Source organism: Xenopus tropicalis, chromosome 6, assembly GCF_000004195.4.
Source record: "Xenopus tropicalis strain Nigerian chromosome 6, UCB_Xtro_10.0, whole genome shotgun sequence".
NCBI lineage: Eukaryota > Metazoa > Chordata > Amphibia > Anura > Pipidae > Xenopus > Xenopus tropicalis.
The window spans coordinates 117732248-117751201 of NC_030682.2; the positions used below are offsets into that span (position 1 = coordinate 117732248).

General features: G+C 40.3%; 1 protein-coding gene across 1 annotated transcript in view; it reads left to right on the plus strand.

The window, feature by feature from the left end:
• nkain3 (Sodium/potassium transporting ATPase interacting 3) overlaps positions 1–18954 on the plus strand; it is a 256290-nt gene that overhangs the window by 198882 nt on the left and 38454 nt on the right. Inside the window, 1 exon segment of the mRNA NM_001078767.1 lies at positions 1958–2155. Within this exon segment, the coding sequence (NP_001072235.1) occupies positions 1958–2155 (198 nt within the window).

An 18954-nucleotide genomic window follows, 5' to 3' on the forward strand; every position in this document is an offset into this window, starting at 1 on the left:
TGCTGTTGCATGTTTATGTTTAGTATCCTGTACTGGTCATCTGTCAGCAATAGACATTAGTGCCCAGTGATACCTGAATGCCATTTGGGGGATACGGTTTTCCCAGCATGCACCTCAGCTAGCACTATAATAGTTCACAATGCTCTTTTTTTAATGCAGTCCCTCAGCCACCACTCATAGCCAGTCAGTCATGTATTTGTCTTGTAACTATCATGAAACTGAGGTACTGGAAATACATTTGGTCATTTTTAAATGCCATAGTTTGGTTTGCGGAGTTACAATGTGAGTAAAAATGACTCAAGTTCAATTTTTAGTGGTCAAATTTTCTTCAGTTCTAAAAAATGTAATGGCTTAGTGGCATAACATGTCTGCCCTTCATGACATAACCTGGTAGGTCCAGGAGTTGTACATTTCTACTAAACCTAAGAGCATTTAGCTCTAATTTTCCCCCAAATGCAAAGCATTTTAACAAAGTGGCATATTTACAAAGCAGAATAAATTTGACCACTTTAAGCAGTGAAATGTAATCCTTTTCTACAGGGTGTTAATGCTCAGCAGCAGCGGGTATCAAAGGTTTCTCTAAGCAAGAGGAATGTGGGGTTAATGTATTAGCAACTCTGTGGGCAAGTTTCCAATTTGTTAAACTTTTTTTGGGTGTAGAAAAGTTGGTAAATTTAAAGCTATCAAAACTTCCCTAATAAGCAGTAACCATAGTTACTGCTCAGTAAAAAATATAGATGCTTCTTAAATCAGCACTTTAGTTTTTCCCAGTGTTCTTCCATAACAGCTATAGCCTACAGCCAGATCCCAGAGCATGAATATAGCATGGCAGGGCGCACATACTGCATTTCATTACGCCCCTAATTAGAACGTAAAGGTTTTTCAAGTAACAGGTAAACTTTGCTTATCAAAGGATGCACAGTGGTGGTGTATGATTGATAGGAAATAAAGGTATGGGATCTGTTATCCTGAAACCATTATCCAGAAAGCACCGAAGCACAGGAAGGCCATCTCCCATAGACTCAATTTTAAACAAATAATTACAATTTTTAACAATTTCCTTTTTCTCTGTAATAATAAAACAGTAGCTTGCACTTGATTCCAACTAAGATAGAATTAATCCTTATTGGAGGCAAAAAAAAGCCCAATGGTTAAATTAATTACTAAATTACAGAAAGATCCCTTATGTGAAAACCCCAGGTCCACAGCATTCTGGATAATAGGTCCCATACCTTTATACAAAATTAAACATAAAGGTGGCTATAAACGTATATTCTTTCTCTCTCTGATTTTATAAAATATTACACATTTTTCAGGCACCAAAACACAAATTTTTGGTCTGTGTAGCAGTGGGTGAGAATTTGCCTTTCAGACATGTAAGGGATCATTTACTGGTGGCAGGCAGGGTGGAGAGTGCAAAAGAGGGCTGCAGTCCACCATATTTGTTTACGCTATTCACCCTGTCCCATCATCAGCATCTCTGGCCTGTATTCAGCCGTGCTGTATTCATGAGAGGCAGATGGAAACACTTGTCCTCGATCCCATTCCTTAATTCATGCAGCATTCAGATTCCAAAATTACGGGTCGGCAACAGGTGCAGGCTGCAATGGAGCCCTGTACTTGCTGTCTGCCCTACAGCAGACTTTAAGAACAGGGCTGCCTTGTGCCAGCGGCACTGCACTCTGCACCTAGTGATTTCCAGTCTTGGCTTTTTTTTATACAGTACAAGTTGATCCAGGAACTGGTCCCATTGCCATCTTGGCATCAGGAAGGATTTTTTTTCCCCTCTGAGGCAAATTAGAGAGGTTTCAGAAGGGGTTTTTCCTTCCTCTGGATCAACTAGCAGTTAGGCATAATTGAACTTGATATATGTCTTTTTTTTGGAATCAACTTACTATGTTACTATATTTATGATATTCCTGATTAACAGAGTTCTTTATATGTGCTTTCCCCACAGGACACTGATCTCATGACCTTCAATATCTCTATCCATCGTTCATGGTGGCGGGAGCATGGACCAGGTTGTGTGTGGAGACTTGTGCCCGCTCCACCAAGCAAGAATCTCGGAGATCACTCGTTTATTTCTGTGACGGGATGCATCATAGAATTTCAGTACATAGAGGTCATCCACAGTGCTGTCCAAATACTTCTGTCTGTAAGTCTCCTTTTAACCAACTACAGCCTCAACTGTTACTCTCTTCTACCTCCCACAGTTATCTGTATAATGCAAATCAATATGTTTGTCAGCTATCAGGGAATGAAACACCATACAATACACACTGAGCTTTGTGCTTCTTGTAATTGAATTTATCTGATAAATTGCATTTACTGTGTTGTACCCTTAAGCTCCAGGATAACTCCCCAGAGTAGGCACATTCAGGTGATAGACTGTCCTTTCCTTTTCTCTTCGACCCCTCAAAAATCCAAAAGCCGCTTCTCTAAATCGCCTGCATGTTGTTTGCTGATACTTCTGAAATATATTGAATCAAGTATTTAAATAATTTTTAGTATGTACTGAAAACCAACTAGAACCCTTAGTGTGAATCTTTTTTTAAACATATCAAATCATTTTTCCAAACATCAAACGCCATATACACTACAGTGCAAGTATGTAAGCCCTAGTAAAAGATAGATGGCACCTGTTATCAAGAATGTTTGAAACCCGGGGTTTTCCAGATAAGGGGCCCTTCCATAATTTGGATCTCCATACTTCAACAAAATACATTGAATAGTTTCCATCAGAATGGTAAGTTAATCAAACGGAGCAGGTAAAAGGGGGCATCGCTAGTGCAGAGACGCTATTGTGTTCTCTACACTAGCAGGGCCAAATTAACGTTATAAAAAATGGAAATTCAGCTCTTTAAGTTACCAGAGGCAGACTTTGCCACCCCTGGTAACTGGCTTCTCCTTGCCACCTGAGGCCACTTTGCTACATGGCAGGAACAGTGATTCCCCTGTGCCAATAGGTGCAGCAGCAGCAAACAATTGAGAACAAGAGGCAGGAAGGACTGAGCTCAACTATAGGGAGGAGCAAAGAGCACATATTGATGCAAGTGTTTCATAAAAGTGGTTCTACACACAAGTTACTGAGGGGAAAAGCGCAAGTTACCCACTGCACTTACAGACTTGAATGAACCCTATGAAGTTACTTAGAGGCAATAATTCACTAAAGTATTTCTGTTCCTTTCATGGGTACAAGAGAACTTTAGTGGCTACAGAGCAGATACGGTTACTACCTAATATCATAAACTTCTTTGTCTCGCTGCCAATGTTAAGCAGCTTTTCATCCTTCTTGTGTGTTTATAATCTTAGTAAAACTGTAATCATAACTATATATATAATATATGACAGATGATGTCTTCCCGAACATAAACTGTTCTTGTAATTAGCTCAACATTTTGCACACAGAACATGTAGCAACTATAAAAACTTCACAGAAAATACTCGGATATGAAAGGCACTGATAAATGTTCAAATTTTGTTCACTGATCCGTAGTTCCACTGAAATGGATGCTGTTCCATGAGCTGTGTGGTGCCGTGCCTTGAGTCATGTGGTATTATAACAAATACTATCTGGAAAAATCTTATTTTATGATTAGAACTCTGTCAGCATTTGTAAGTTTTCATTTTTGCAAAAAGGGATTATATTTCTCTTTGTCAGAATATACAATTACAAATTGTGGGAAGGCCAACTCCCATAGACTCCATTGTAATCAAATAATTTCTCTGTAATAATAAAATAGTACCTTGTACTTGATCCCAACTAAGAGATTATTAATCCTTATTGTTGGAGGCAAAACAATCCTGTTGGGTTTAATTAATGGTTACATGATTTTTAAGTAGGGTATGAAGATCCAAATTATGGAAAGATCCCTTATCCAGAAAACCCAAAGTTTGGAGCATTCTGGGTAATAGGTCCCATATCTGTACAATTTATTTCTTTTTCAAACAGCTCAGTTTCTATAAAGTACTGTTTAGCATTTGCCTTTCTTCTGATTTACACTTACCTATAAATGGGGAAAATATAGCTATGCTCAACAACAGTAAGTAATAATGTTATTAGTATCCTTTATATAATGCTGATATATTCTGCAGTGAGTTACAGAGATTACAACATTCACATCAGTCCCAACCCAAGTAGAGCTTAGAGTCTAAGGTGCCTATTACACGCACACTATGATTGATATTATCAGAAGCCATGTAACCTGCCTTTTTGTTTTGAAATGAAAGAGGAAACCAGAGTAACCTGGAGGAAACTCGCACACTGGGAGTACACAGGGGGAATATACAAAATTTCATATTGATAGTGCTCTGGATGGAATTGAACCTACCTAACAAGGCAGTGCTAAACACAGAAACACTGTGCTGTCTATTTTTGTTTTTAAATTTATTTTTAACAAAGTGAGAAAAGGGTTTATTTTGAAGTTGGTCAAACACTCTAATATCTGCATGTTGGCAAGGTGGTGAACGACATTAGGCTTATATGGTTGAGTGTTCCCTGGGCCAATAATTAAGAGCCAAAGTAGATGCGTCAGAAAAGGGACCATACCCCCAGCTCATTGTACACTTGGTCCAATGTATAAAATAAACAAAAAAAATTAAACCAATGTGCTTTTTGCAGTATTATTTATATGAGAACTAAACCTTAAGAAAGAAGTAAGATCCTTACACCCTATACTATGTTCCAGGAAAAAGGCAAGCACAGCCCTTTAGCAGGGAAGATCTGTGCCCCCTAAGATGCCCCAGTAGCTCCCCATCTTCTTTTCTGCTGATTCACTACTCTGTGCTGCTGTCACTTACCTGGCCTTAGGGACTGACTCTATTTATTGTATATCTGAAGGTTATGATAAAAGGGTAATTTAAAATTAAATCTGATTCTTTGAAGCCAGCGCACTGTAAATGAGAATTTAATAATCAGTCTTGTAGCATCGGCTTCTATGGCAGATGCAACTTCATTTAGACACTTAAAGATTTCCACTTAAAGATTTCCAGTGACCCCTAAGCTTAGCTTCTAAACAGCTACATAGCACACACCGAGCATGTGCTGTGTCACTGACACTCAAAAACTGGCCTTTTTATTTATTTTGGTATTTTAGACAACCCACGTCCTAGAAATATGACAACTAGGATAATCTACTGTAGTAACTGGGTGGTCTGGTGGGATTTTCAAGCCAGCCTAATCAATACTGTCATTTTCAACCAAATATCAGTTAGGAGGTTGTCTTTTTTGATCGATCAGCTGCTGAACCAGTCAGGAGTTGACAAGTTGGCAAACACAAGTGACACATGTATCGCCAGCTCACACAACCCTGTAATTAGCAGAAATAATTTAAAAGCATTATAAACGCCATATAATAAATCCATTCCAAGATGTATTATCCAACTTTTAATTAGATAAACAAAGCCAATGCTAATTCCTGTGGTTGGGAAAACTTTTGGAACTGAAATTACCATTGAGTGTTGTGATTTCTAGTTGATCCTGGACAGAACATTTTTTGTAGGATAATTATGCAGTAAATCTGATATTTCTAGAAAGGCCTCTGTACCCCATAAATGGCATTGCATGATTGAAGTTACCATTCAGAAGGCATGGATGAAGATTTAATACAGTACTGCTGATGTTGCTGAAGTGACCACAGAGTAGATATATGAAGAACATAATTGCCAGTTTTGTTGAAAATAATGATTCTTAGCAGAGTTGAAGGTCAGTATTGCATGTAGCAAACACCAGAGTTCCCTAGCGTGGATATTTGTAAAGCTTGCTGGGTACTTTATTTATAATCATGCACTTGGAAAACTGCTAACCTGCTGTTTTATTGTTATTCCTCCACTGTGTCATTTAGAAAAAAACTGCCAAATAAAACCATTCTTCCTTATAAAGGGCAAAGATGATAGAAAGAGATGAAGATATTGGGGAGTATCTTGTTATAGGAATGCTAATATCATTTAAAGCATAAATAGCACTTTGTAAAACAATATTATATATTTGATAAGGTGTAGTTCACCTAAAAATTAACTTTTCTGATGCCATTTGGGTGGTAGGGCTTACTTACCCTTGCACCTAAAAAATAACTTTTCTGATGCCATTTGGGTGGTAGGGCTTACTTACCCTTGCACCTAAAAAATAACTTTTCTGATGCCATCTGGGTGGTAGGGCTTACTTACCGTTGCACCTAAAAAATAACTTTTATGAAGCCATTTGGGTGGTAGGGCTTACTTACCCTTGCACCTAAAAATTTACTTTTCTGAAGCCATCTGGGTGGTAGGGCTTACTTACCCTTGCACCTAAAAAATAACTTTTCTGAAGCCATCTGGGTGGTAGGGCTTACTTACCCTTGCACCTAAAAATTTACTTTTCTGAAGCCATCTGGGTGGTAGGGCTTACTTACCCTTGCACCTAAAATTAACTTTTCTGAAGCCATCTGGGTGGTAGGGCTTACTTACCCTTGCACCTAAAATTAACTTTTCTGAAGCCATCTGGGTGGTAGGGCTTACTTACCCTTGCAACCAAGGTGCAGTTAGGAAGTTAGAAGAGAAGATAAAAAAATAAGAGGCCAGAATAAAATATTATAAAACTAATTATGAAACCAAAGCCTTACAATCAATTTGTTTTCCCGTGGCCCCCAACAACCAGATTCCAGTGAACCCAGTGGTGCAAGCTTTCAGTGGATCGTTGCAATAGTCTTTTAGAGTGGTGAAGAAACCCTATGAGTTACCCGACTGCTATTCTTTGATTGGAAGAATTACAGTTATACATTGAATTTGTATGTTGCTTTGATCTTAAATTTGATATCTCAATAACCATCAAATAAAAGAAATACAATTATAGCATGACCTTCTCAATGGACTGTGCTACTAGGCAATGCCTTGAAGTCCTGAATTCACATTTGCAGTCAGTAAGCAGTGTGTGTCTGTTCTGCCTTGCACACTGAACTAATAAACAGACACAATGGATGAAGAATGAGCTCTATTTCCAAATCTGGATCAAGACTAGGCTGCACGTCATTTGGGTTTGTTTTGAGATGCTGTTCCTGATTGATTGATGGGGGCTCTCTGTTATGGGGGTCTGCACAAATCTCTGTCATGTTGTGATTGTATAATTTTTTTATTTTCATATTGTCATTATTCTTTTTCAGACATTTAATTATTGTATTGTACTGAGAACTATAAGTGATGAGGGAATTTTTTGCAGGTATTGATTCACTGTGAAATTACACATTTTGCCATTGGTGAATTTTTTTGTGAAACTGCCGCAAAATTCACAGTGAGGAAAAAGTTGCAGTCACATCAAAAAAAGCGTGTCAAAAAACTTAGCGGGAGCCACATTTCGCTAAATTTTCACCCTATTGAAAAATTTCCTGCAAAGCAAAACAGGACAGATTCGCTCATCACTAAGAACTATTATAACTAGAATAAATTTTAGTGTGCTTGTGTGTTCTTACTAGAGGTCAATTACTTTCCTGGACTCAAGTGAAAGAACTCTAAATGGCAAAACAACATGTCAGTTTAAAAGCACTTGTATTTGTGGTCTGAAAATCCAGGTACAAGGTGCAGAGTGCAGTGCCAAAAAAGTATGGGCTCTCTTAAGGCCTGCGCCGGCTAGGTGGATGGGGCCAGGAGAGAGGAACTGGGAGGAAATAGGTAGGGAGCACTAAAGAGGGAAAGGAGTGTCTTTTAGGCAGGGACTTATATTATGCAGACAGCAAAAGGGTGACAAAGGAACAGTAGCAAGAAAAGGGTGATGAGGGCAAAGAATCAATGAATGAAAAGAGGGCAGAATAGGTGATGGGCCTGAGACAGGCAAGAACAGGGCAGAGAGACTGGAACAGGAATTAAGGTGAAAACAAGGACAAGGCAAGGGCAGGAACAGGGGTGAAACAAGGACAAAACAAGAGCAGAAGCAAGTGGCAGAGAGCTAGAGTCAAGCCACAGTGCTCAGTGCATAGGCCAATGCTCAGGCACCAGATGTGAGAAGGGCTGGGTTTATATAGGTCACGGTCAGCCCTGACTGACTGACTCCATCCTACCAACAAGGAAAGGCCAGGTGATAAGTAATGAGCAAGCCCGCTAGCTGCTTACCTGGCACAGTGTTAATACATACAGCCAGAAACCTAAAGGTCCCTGGCACATATCCCAGCAGAGCCATACAGGAAAGCAGGCAGTGCTGTATTCATGGGCAAGAAGCAGACACCTGTGGCAATTCTTTTAAATGTAGGGCAGGTCACGTAATACGTTAGATTTTGCCTGTTTTTTGTACTTTGCATCCTGTCCTGCCCTTGGTATATTAGGCCCACTGAGCCCTTGTTAGGAGCAATTAGCAGATACACATAAAATTTAGTTCAGTGGCAATAGTACATTTATATCCCAGTATTTGTGCCTGTCTGCTTGCGGCATTAATAAAGTGGAATGACTATGTGATTCAAGTTTGGGGGGTGTAGCCTCAAAGCTGTAAGATTGGCAGCAGTTTCAATTTCCCCATAAAAGTCAATGGGTGAATTTTGAATGTTGGCCCCTCCCACTTTGGGGTCATCCAACAAATGTCGCTGTTTCATTCGAGGTGACCCCATTATAATGTTATTCAAGTTTGGGGGGTGTAGATTCAAAACTGTAAGTGTGGCAGCAGTTTGAAAATCTTCCCTGTCAAAGTCAATGGGAAAATTGGGGTGCTCAGAGCGGCGCCACAAAAAGACGGGGGCGGGATCGCTTAGAAAAGCACAAGCAACCTGCTCCGCTATAGGGCGAAGAAGTGTGGAGAGTTTGGGTGTTGTACCCCTAAAACTGTAGGAGGAGTAGCGTTTAGAAAATGGGGGGCGCTAAGAATAGCAATAAGAAAAAGTGGAAGAAGAAGAAAAAGCGGAAGAATAAGCTGAAGTTGAAGAACAGTTTGTTGGGTTTTTCAACCCAACATAATAATAATAATAATAATAGCAAAGGTCTATGGGATGATTCATGATTCATGAAAATAGCACTGCACCTTTTTTACAATTAAAATCATGCTTTAGCTCTGGAATAGAATTTGTTGGTTCACATTTTAAACAGTATTCACAAATACTCCACTTGAATTATACCCATCTGTACTCAATAATGCTACTTTACCATAGACCAGCGAGTCTCAGTGTGAAAGTAGAGGTTGCTGGTGAATAATATCATCCCCGTGGTTACGTTTACCTTTACTGCAGCTCGGCTTCATTTTATAAGCAGTTAAATGAAAGTGGGTTTAAATGTAAAGAGCTCAAGCAGATGCGTATGAGATGCAATTGGCAACAACTTTATTTTCTGAAACTACGATGACATTTGCCAAGACTGAAAATGTGCACAACATCTCTTTACTGTTAAATCTAAAAATGCATCTCAAAAAAGACACAGTTATACGCATTAATCAAGGGAAGGTTAAATGGTATTTGGGAAAATCTTAGCTATTTGGGTAATTGTATGGGCATATGAGAATACTAATTGTAACAACACTAATAGCATAGCACAACCTTAGCAGCCAATCAATTCAGTTTATTTAACCTGTAACATTAACAAAGCTCAGAAACCTCTGGAATGAAGACCTTGATCCCAATAATGTACTCTCTGAATCGTAGGGTGAAAACATATTTTTTGAGGCTGCATTGGTAGGAGAAATGTATTCAGATATATGATGTGTGTGTGGGGGGGGGGGGGTTGGAATTTAAGTTGTAGTTTCAGTGGAAATACTAACGCTATGTTTAAAACATCAGCCTTAATTAAGTTGTCAGTAATGACACATTTCAAATAAGCTGAATTACACTGGATGTTTCAGGAGGATGAATCTACCTGGAAGCAGTAGCAAGTCTCCAAGATAAAAAGTAACTTTTTCCTCCTCAATAATATTGATGTACATATGGAGTGATGGCTTCTCCCTATGTCTAGGGGGTGTCACCTACAGTATGCACAGTAAATCAGATTGATAACTGGGACATGTGATGTGGGGAATGTGATGACATTCAACATTATCAAAACTCACTCTTAGGGATATACTATAGTATAGTTGGCCCATCTGTTCAGGTAGTTGTCAGACTTCCTGGGTTTAAGTCCCTTGTTTGTGGACCAACACTTATTTAAGACCCCCTTAAGAAGTCACTTTGCAGTAGTTTCAAAAATATCTAAGAGAGCAATTGAGCACACTCCAGTTATCCCAAAGGTCACAGCTTGGGGCCACCCAAAGGGGAGCAGCCCCACTGTTTGGCAACAACTAAACCAGTTTGTCCATTCACCACAAGTGGTTCTGTTATTGCCACTAAAGTTATGTTTGGTTATGGTGGTCTAGATTATGGCAAGTTAAACCCCTGCTATGCTAGTTGCCTAGAAAGTAAGTTACCCCATTATAAATTACACCAGCCTGCTGCAAACCACTCTGAAACCTGTTGAAGGATCCTTGGAGCTGTGTTTGAGCGGTACTGAGTGGGTCTAAGACGGAACATCATATGGAAACCTGTGCTGCCCTTGTGTGAAGCCAGAGGTGGGCTTTTGTACATGGGCACACAGGGGTTCATAGGTGCTCCTGTTGAATGCTCCTAACTTCAGTAGACAATTCTTGATTTAAAAAAGAAACTCTGCTTGAAGACTTTTCAAGTTTTTTTTTACTAAGAAATCAACATTATTTTTCCCTCCTAAAAATAACACACATTTAGATTAGATTGCGCTTAACAGCAGCACTTGGTTGGTAATGGCTTCTTTCACATTGTGTTTCCAAGAACACATTGTACCTGTGTTTGGAGTTAAGCTGCCTGAATTAAATGCTCTGTATGATTGCTCCGTTGTCATTCCTCAATGATAACTGCTTCTCGTTTTAGCACAATGTAAACTGTATTTTTCAGACAGATTTAAAAATATAGCATTTACTGTATCTTTTAGTAGGGGTCGTGAGAGGAGCAGCATCGAGACTGCACCCCTCCCCATTTGACTCAACCCCATACCACCTTACTCCCAATAAAACACCTTGCTTGGAAAGAGAAGGCTGCAGTTGTTTATTTATACACCGTAACAGTAACATAAATGAATGTACAACATTAGCAACTTGTAACTAAACTGTTTGTGTAACAAACATTTTCCTAAATCAACAATCTTGACTTACTCACCCGCATTAGGGACTGACCCTGCTCCCAACTGTAAAGCCTAGTTCCTGCCTCCTTTCTCTTAAACAGGCTGCCTGCCTTACCATCAGGACCCCGGCCTGCCAAGCTTCTTCCACTCCTTGTCAAATACCCCATCTTATCTTCCCCTGGGGCTCTGTGCTAGGTACCCTCCACCAACTGCGACAACAAAAACGGCACTGTCTCATAGGGCGTGAGGGTGGGACACTGCAAGCTGCTGCTCCTCCTGCTGTCCCGTGCTGACTGAAGAGGTAGGCCCCACATCATCCTGTGTAGCTTTGCCCTTTCCCAGACAATGCCCGGACAATTCAAAACAGCCAATCACAGCCCCCCACATATATAGGGTAGGAGGAGGGGTGTCTTTCTAGCCCAGTCAAGACCTGCTTTCCTACACTGAGCTATGGGTCATTGGGCTCCATGACTGGAGAACAATTATTTGCCCCCCCTACACCTTTATCCATTCCACCCATACCTCCCTGCATAACCTTCACAAATAACCTTAAATCCCACTTACCAATAATTGCAAAGGGAACAATTAAACATGAGCACCACAAATTTGTAGATGTACAAACTTCTGACATCAAATCACTCAACTATCTGGTTCTCCCCCAGCCATTTAGAAGGGTCCCCAAAAAGCTTACCACAACTCCATCTACCGTAACCCCAAATACTCCTTCTATTTTTAAGCTAACCACCTTCCAAACCTGCAACTGTATAGACACCTTTTGCAAACCATCCTTCATACACCCCAACCAATTGATGCTGCTGGTGGTGTCTATGGCTGCTCCACTCTGGCAACTTCCTGGCACTTGAATTCCAGTATTCTTCCCCTTACCCACAATTACCACAATTACACATCCCAAAGAGGCAGAGTCAAGTTATAACCCCTTCATGGCCTGCCTTCCGGCCACAGGTACCCTGCTTGTCCCCGGGGGACTTCTTCATTTTGTGCTTAACTTCTTTTATGATATGTGTTTTTAGCATGGTATGGTATGGTGGCTTCAGTTCTACTGCTATGAACAGTCATGAAAATGCTGCATTAAAGCTTTTAGGTTTCCCAGTGCCTCTTAGCTGTAGCCCCAGAATTTGAGTGCTATTCTATTCCGCCATCCCATTCCCAACTCTTTCTCTCTCTTTTCCCCCATACCTATTCTCCTCATAATAAGAACATTTTCTTTTATAATGCTGCTGTGCTTTCTTTTCTTCACAATGTGAGTCAGTCATTACTATCTCTGTAATAGCCGTGTTGCACCATCAAGCAGCTGCCCAACATGAAAATTTCATATCATAGTGGAAGGAGAAAGCAGCGAGATGCAGGCTTCCGCCTCTTTTGTTCTTATTGGGAATTGTTGCATATTATGAACCATATACAGTAAATGGCTGTGGGTAAATTCTGTCAGAATCAGAGCTTGGAGCTGGCATATGCAGCAATGATTACAATATTTAGCGGAGGGAAGAATATGCTGCATTCCGACTCTGAGCTATATATTTGCTGGGAAATAGTTGTACGGTATGTACAGAAATAACAAAGGCTTAATGTAGATGCTCTCATTGAATAGCAGTAAAAAAGAACAGGCTGGAGGGTACTATTCTGCTTGCAACTAAAATGTAAACAACATCTCTACATATCTTTTTTTGCTTTAGCACATGCTTAATTACTCTAGTTAAAAACTGCACTAATCAATCACTTTAATTTTATAATGCACATAATTGTTATCTTTTTCAAGATTTGCTTATTCAGAAAGTTCTTTTGCTGAAGGGAAAAGCTCTGCGGAATCAGGAGTTGCCAGTGAACAGTGTAATTGTGTTTACTTAATGTTCACCTCCAGACCCAGGGATTAGAGTCAATAATAGCTGATGGCACAAATCCATGGGGATACAATAGATATCACTGTCATTAATTGTGCATCTGGCGCACACCCACACCCTTTTATGCACTGGCATCAATAGTCTGCCATGTGTCCAAATGCACCCGTGATCATATTCACAAGCTATGTGCAGTTGTACTTGACTTCCAGTTCCACATGGGAGACCCACAATCACGGAAGCTCATTTGTAAACACTGGGCAAATTTGCTCCTGGGCAGTAACCCATAGCAACAAATCAGTGGTTTTCCAGCCAGCTGCAGGTTAAAGGGATACTGTCATGATTTTTATGGTACACTTTTTATTTCTAAATAACGCTGTTTACATAGCAAATGCAAATGCTCTGCCATTTAAAATTTTATTCTTGAACCAACAATTTTTTTTTAGATATAATATTGGTGTGTAGGCGCCATCTCAGTGCACTGTGCCTGAGTGTGAGCTTTCAGAAGGAGCCAGCACTACACACTGCTTTCAGATAACCTCTTACTCCCATGTAACTGGAGGAGTCCCAAGCCAGACTTGGATTTCTTACTATTGAGTGCTATTCTGATACCTACTGGGAGCTGTTATCTTGCTGCCTTCCCATTGTTCTGCTGATTGGCTGCTGGGAGGGGGATAATATCACTCCAACTTGCAGCTCAGCAGTAAAGTGTGACTGAAGTTTATCAGAGCACAGGTCACATGGCTGTGGCACCCTGGCAGATGAAGAATATGGCTAGCCCCATGTAAAATTTTAAAATGAAATATAAAAAAAATCTGTTTCTGCCTAGGTGCAAATTTGCTCAGTGTTTATAAATGGCACCACTTTTTGTGTTTCCATGGGAAACCATTGTATGAATCCACCAAGATTTACTTTTAACAGAGCTTGCAAAGTTCAATACTTAAAGTCTCAAACTCATTTAGTAGCATATGCTAGCACTGTTAATTAAGGGGCTTCCTAATTAACTACAGAGGCAACAAATACAAGTCATGCAGTTTGCATGTCTCAGTTATTTAATGCCGCCAAACCCCATAATAGTACGGCGGTGATACTTTCATTGCCTATAAAGCACATCGGAGTCATACATACACCTGTCACAGTGCTCAAACCCAGACATAGCTCAGTGATATTAGGGTACATTCTCAGAAACCGTGCTGTATACACAGCACATGATTCTTTTTAAATTCTGCCTACTTCTATGATTACAGTAAAATTAATAACACCCTGCCTGAATTAAAAATGTCCAACCTTTTCCTTTATTAACTGACAGCAGATGGTAAACTGTTTTTCTAGAGAGGCTTGGAAATTTCTGGCACTTACGAGCTCCAAGTTCCCACTGCACAAATGCAATCCAAGTGCAGTCATTCAGAGGGTTCCAAAACACAGATTACAACAATGTACCGCAATTTGCTGTAAGGTGTTAGACAATCAAAATCTGTTGGTGCAATCATACACATTCTCCTTTTTTGTTTGCAGAAATGAATATGTTTAAAGCTAATGCTCACATATGGAAATGGCACTGTGCTGCCACAGCTGGCCAGACGTGAATGCAGATATAACTGAAATCCTTTTCTATATTCAGGTGATAATGAAGAAAAAACATCATTTGGGAATACTGTTTGCAAGGATCTGTTTGATATAACAGGCTTTAGATTTTAAAAGGCATTTTCATCCACATATGTTTATAATAAAAACAGGTGAAAATGAATTTACAGGTTTGTTGTTTTAGAGTTCGGTAAGAATAACCCCAGTACATATATGACTGTATATGTATATTTTGTGAGCATAAAAGGAGCTGCAGAACAGTATTGTAATGATGTGACATAGGCAGACAGACCTGGTTACAAATGAACTACTGGGCTCTGATGGTCTCTCATGTGTAAGAGTTCATAACAGTAGATTGGTCATGTGTTTGAACAAACAAATCCCTCCCTTCCCTAAGCAGAAGACTTTGAGTGGCTCATTATCAGGAGCTTCTCAGCAGACCGGCAGTTACCGTTATCAGATTCCCCTCTGCTTAGCAAAACCAGGTAGTGACAAGAAGTGCTAAAGTAAAACTGTTTTCATTTTCTTGCTCAATGCCACCAATAAAAAGCATATATTTTTTTTAATTAAAACAATAAAACAAAAAGTGTTCAATGTAAGCCCTATTCATTCAGGTCATGTTGAACAGGGGTGTATACTGTCCCTTTAAACATGCCTTGGGGTGCCAGTGTCTTATTAACCATCTGATATTAACTGAATATTTAAAAATATGCAATCCCCTTATACCATTAGTGGGATTTAGAGGGCAATTTTACCCCCATGAGGTAATTTAGAGAGGTGATAGATGGGTTTTTGCCCTAATCTGGATCAACTAGCAGTTAGGCGGCTTTCATTTAGCCCAAAAGGTTAAAACTGATTTACTAAACTGACCCCACTCCAATCCATCATGAACAGTGCTGCCAGACTCATACACCTCTCCTCCCGCTCCACAAGTGCCGCCCCTCTCTGCCAATCCCTGCACTGGCTACCTGTCACGTACAGGATTCAGTTCAAGATTCTTGTACTCACCTACAAAGCACTCACTGGTGCTGCATCGCTCTATATAACCACCCTAAACTCCAAGTACGCCCCCAGACGTAACCTTCGCTCTACACATGACCTGCTTCTCTCCTCCTTACTCATCACCTCCTCTCACTCTCACATCCACTCACGCGCTGCACCCATCCTCTGGAACGCTCTTCCCCATGCCATTAGGCACTGCCAGACTCTCCAAGCCTTTAAACAGTCTCTTAAAACTCACCTTTTCACTCAAGCCTATAACCTATACCCTCAGAAATGCGATTACCCACTGAGCACCCCTAATCTTCCCTCAAACATTCACTAACCACTGATTTTCACTTCTCACTATGCACTTACTGTCACTTTACACACCAACATGAACTCTAACGCCATGCTAGTTAACCTGACCTTATGTCTCAGCCCTCCCTTTTAGAATGTTAGCTCTTAGAGCAGGGCCCTCCCCCTAGTGTCTCCGATCCTCATCCAATGTAACTGTAACCCATATTTGTGAATCGTTTATATGTAAGCGTTAACTTTTTGTACCTCTTTATTCTATAAAGCGCTGCGTAAACTGATGGCGCTATATAAATAATAATAATAATAATTGTCAATGGGCAGCACCCAGCTGGTTTTTAGTACGATTGGCTGAAGTTCTATGGCCAAGATAGTCCACCTTTGAACAGTATACTGTAACATCCTTAACCACTTATGCTCAGAATCCCTTTGCTGAACCAGCCTTGACACAGTTAAGTGAATGTGGACAGATTTTACCAGTTAGGACCTGAACATGTGGATCAGTCAGCCAGTCGGACTACAAATCTCAGAAATGTATTCATACAGTTTTGTTTTACAAATGAGAGGAGAGACAAGTTTCACAATTCCTTTAGAAATGGTATCTTCTATTTTCAATTAATTTCATATGAGGCTCTGATTGTTTGGAAAGGGAAGGTGCAAAATTAATGACTGCAAACACGCTGCAAAACAAATTGCAATTAAGCCTCAAGAGCTATAAAACCAGTTATGGGCCTTTAATTGAATTAGTTACAGAGGTGGGGCAGACAATGTATAGTGTAAATGAAGTTTATTTTGCTTGACAAACACAATGTAAAATAATTTGGAATTATTTCTTAGTTGATGGGTTGCTTTTAAAGGACATATATACCCTACATTTTCCTACTATATATATAAGGTGGGCACATCTTCCCCACCCAAACAACACCATTTGTACTGCATATATCCCCTCCATTCCCCAGCACCATCACATTTTCCTAATAAAATTAGCAGCTTTTACCCGGCAGCCATTTTCCCTCTCGCACATCTTCAGTGACATTTACATCTGCAAACTGCACATGTGCGCTGTAAAATTCATGCAATGAAGAATGCAGACTTACACAGGCAGAACTTACTTTAATAAAAACTTCTGTTTTGATTGAATAATATAATGGTTAAACTGAGCTCAAGAGGTGAGACTAGAAGAAAAAGATGTTTCTCCAGCAGAGTGCGCCGCTAATGCAAAGTTTCTATGGGAACCAGCAGTGCCATCTCTTCATTGGCTGCTAGACTGGAAGGTGTGTTTGGTAACCTGAGTTGACAAGAACTGAGCATGCTCAGTAGCCGACAACCAAAGTGAATTGCCAAGGGAGGGGGGCGAGTGGGTTAGAGAAGGAGAAGGAATCCTAAGTGATTAAGGGGATGTTGCAGCCTTACCATTAGCCTTTTAACAACAGGAGTGGCGGGTATTTAAAGGTTTCAAATAGGCCGTTCACTGATTACATTGTGTGGGGGGTTTACATGTCCTTTAAGATTTGTAGCAAATCAGTCTAATATAATATTTTGGGGTTTTTTTCCCTGAAATTTTCTTTTACTTTTAAGCTTCTGCAATAAAAATGTTGTTTGTTTTGGTTTAACACCAGTTCAGTGGAACCTTCAATTTTATGGTGATGTGTAAAAGAAAGGAATTTGAAAATATATACCTATAGCAGCTGACTTTCAGTTTACTAAAGGCTAGTAATTTCTGAAAATGGCAATGGTAATTCTAAGGGGCTGATTTACTAACTCACGAATCCGACCCGAATTGGAAAAGTTCCGACTTGAAAACGAACATTTTGCGACTTTTTCGTATGTTTTGCGATTTTTTCGGATTCTGTACGAATTTTTCGTTACCAATACGATTTTTGCGTAAAAACGCGAGTTTTTCGTATCCATTACGAAAGTTGCGTAAAAAGTTGCGCATTTTTCGTAGCGTTAAAACTTACGCGAAAAGTTGCGCATTTTTCGTAGCGTTAAAACTTAACGCTACGAAAAATGCGCAACTTTTCGCGTAAGTTTTAACGCTACGCAAAATGCGCAACTTTTTACGCAACTTTCGTAATGGATAGGAAAACTCGCGTTTTTACGCAAAAATCGTATTGGATCCGAAAAATTCGTAAAGAATCCGAAAAAATATACCGCAAAACATACGAAAAAATCGCAAAGTACCGATCATTACGAAAAAAACGCAATCGGACTCCATTCGACCCGTTCGTGGGTAAGTAAATCAGCCCCTAAGTGTTAATATACTGTATCAACTGAGTTAGATATTGCAAGCTCAGGCATCATGTGACATAATGGCGCCTGGCCAGATCCCTAATTTTGTTGTGAAATAACTGGGTCAAAAAGTTCACTCATCCCTATACGCTAGTCCCATCATGGCAAATCTCCTTACTAGTCCCAACCACTTTTACATGTCATGTGGGACTATGCCACTCTGATCACAGGGATATGCGCTAGGGTTTGTGTTGAAGTTGGTATTGATTTGGTCAAATAAGTAGCAGTCCAAATTAACATTTATTTAAAGGTCCATACAGATGTTCTTAGGTGTGCTCGTCCCATTGGATTATTACAACAGTAAGGGAAATTACAGTATAGGTATACAATAATTAAAATATGTCATGATTTTAATGTAATAATATGGTTTGGAAGAGTTGCCTAAGCCCGGCCCCCTGTTCTCCTCCTGATCTGGCTGACTACTTTGAGACTCAAATAAAATGTAACAGTAGTTGACTGCACTCAGCCTGCCTTCGGCCTGCATCCAACAAATCCCACAATGCCCTGCACACAGGGGCGGGCCAAGCTGACCGGGCGCCCTAGGCAACCCGGTCGACCACTCCCCCCCCAATGCGCCAAAGCACAAGCGAGGGGGGGAAAAAAAGCGAGGGGGGGGCGCGATCCAAAAGGTCATTGCCTCCACCGCAATAATAACAGAGGAAGATGACTAGGGGTAGGCAGGAGAGGCTCCTGCCTTGCGCCCCCCAATCGTTGCGCCCCCCAATCGTTGCTGCCTACCCCTAGTTCCGGCCCTGTCTGCACATGTGATGTCAATAAGGATAGGAACATCACAGTGCAATGCATTGTGGGTTATGTAGTTCCTGCATGCTGTCTGTAAGCTGTGAAGTTGTTACAATTTGTA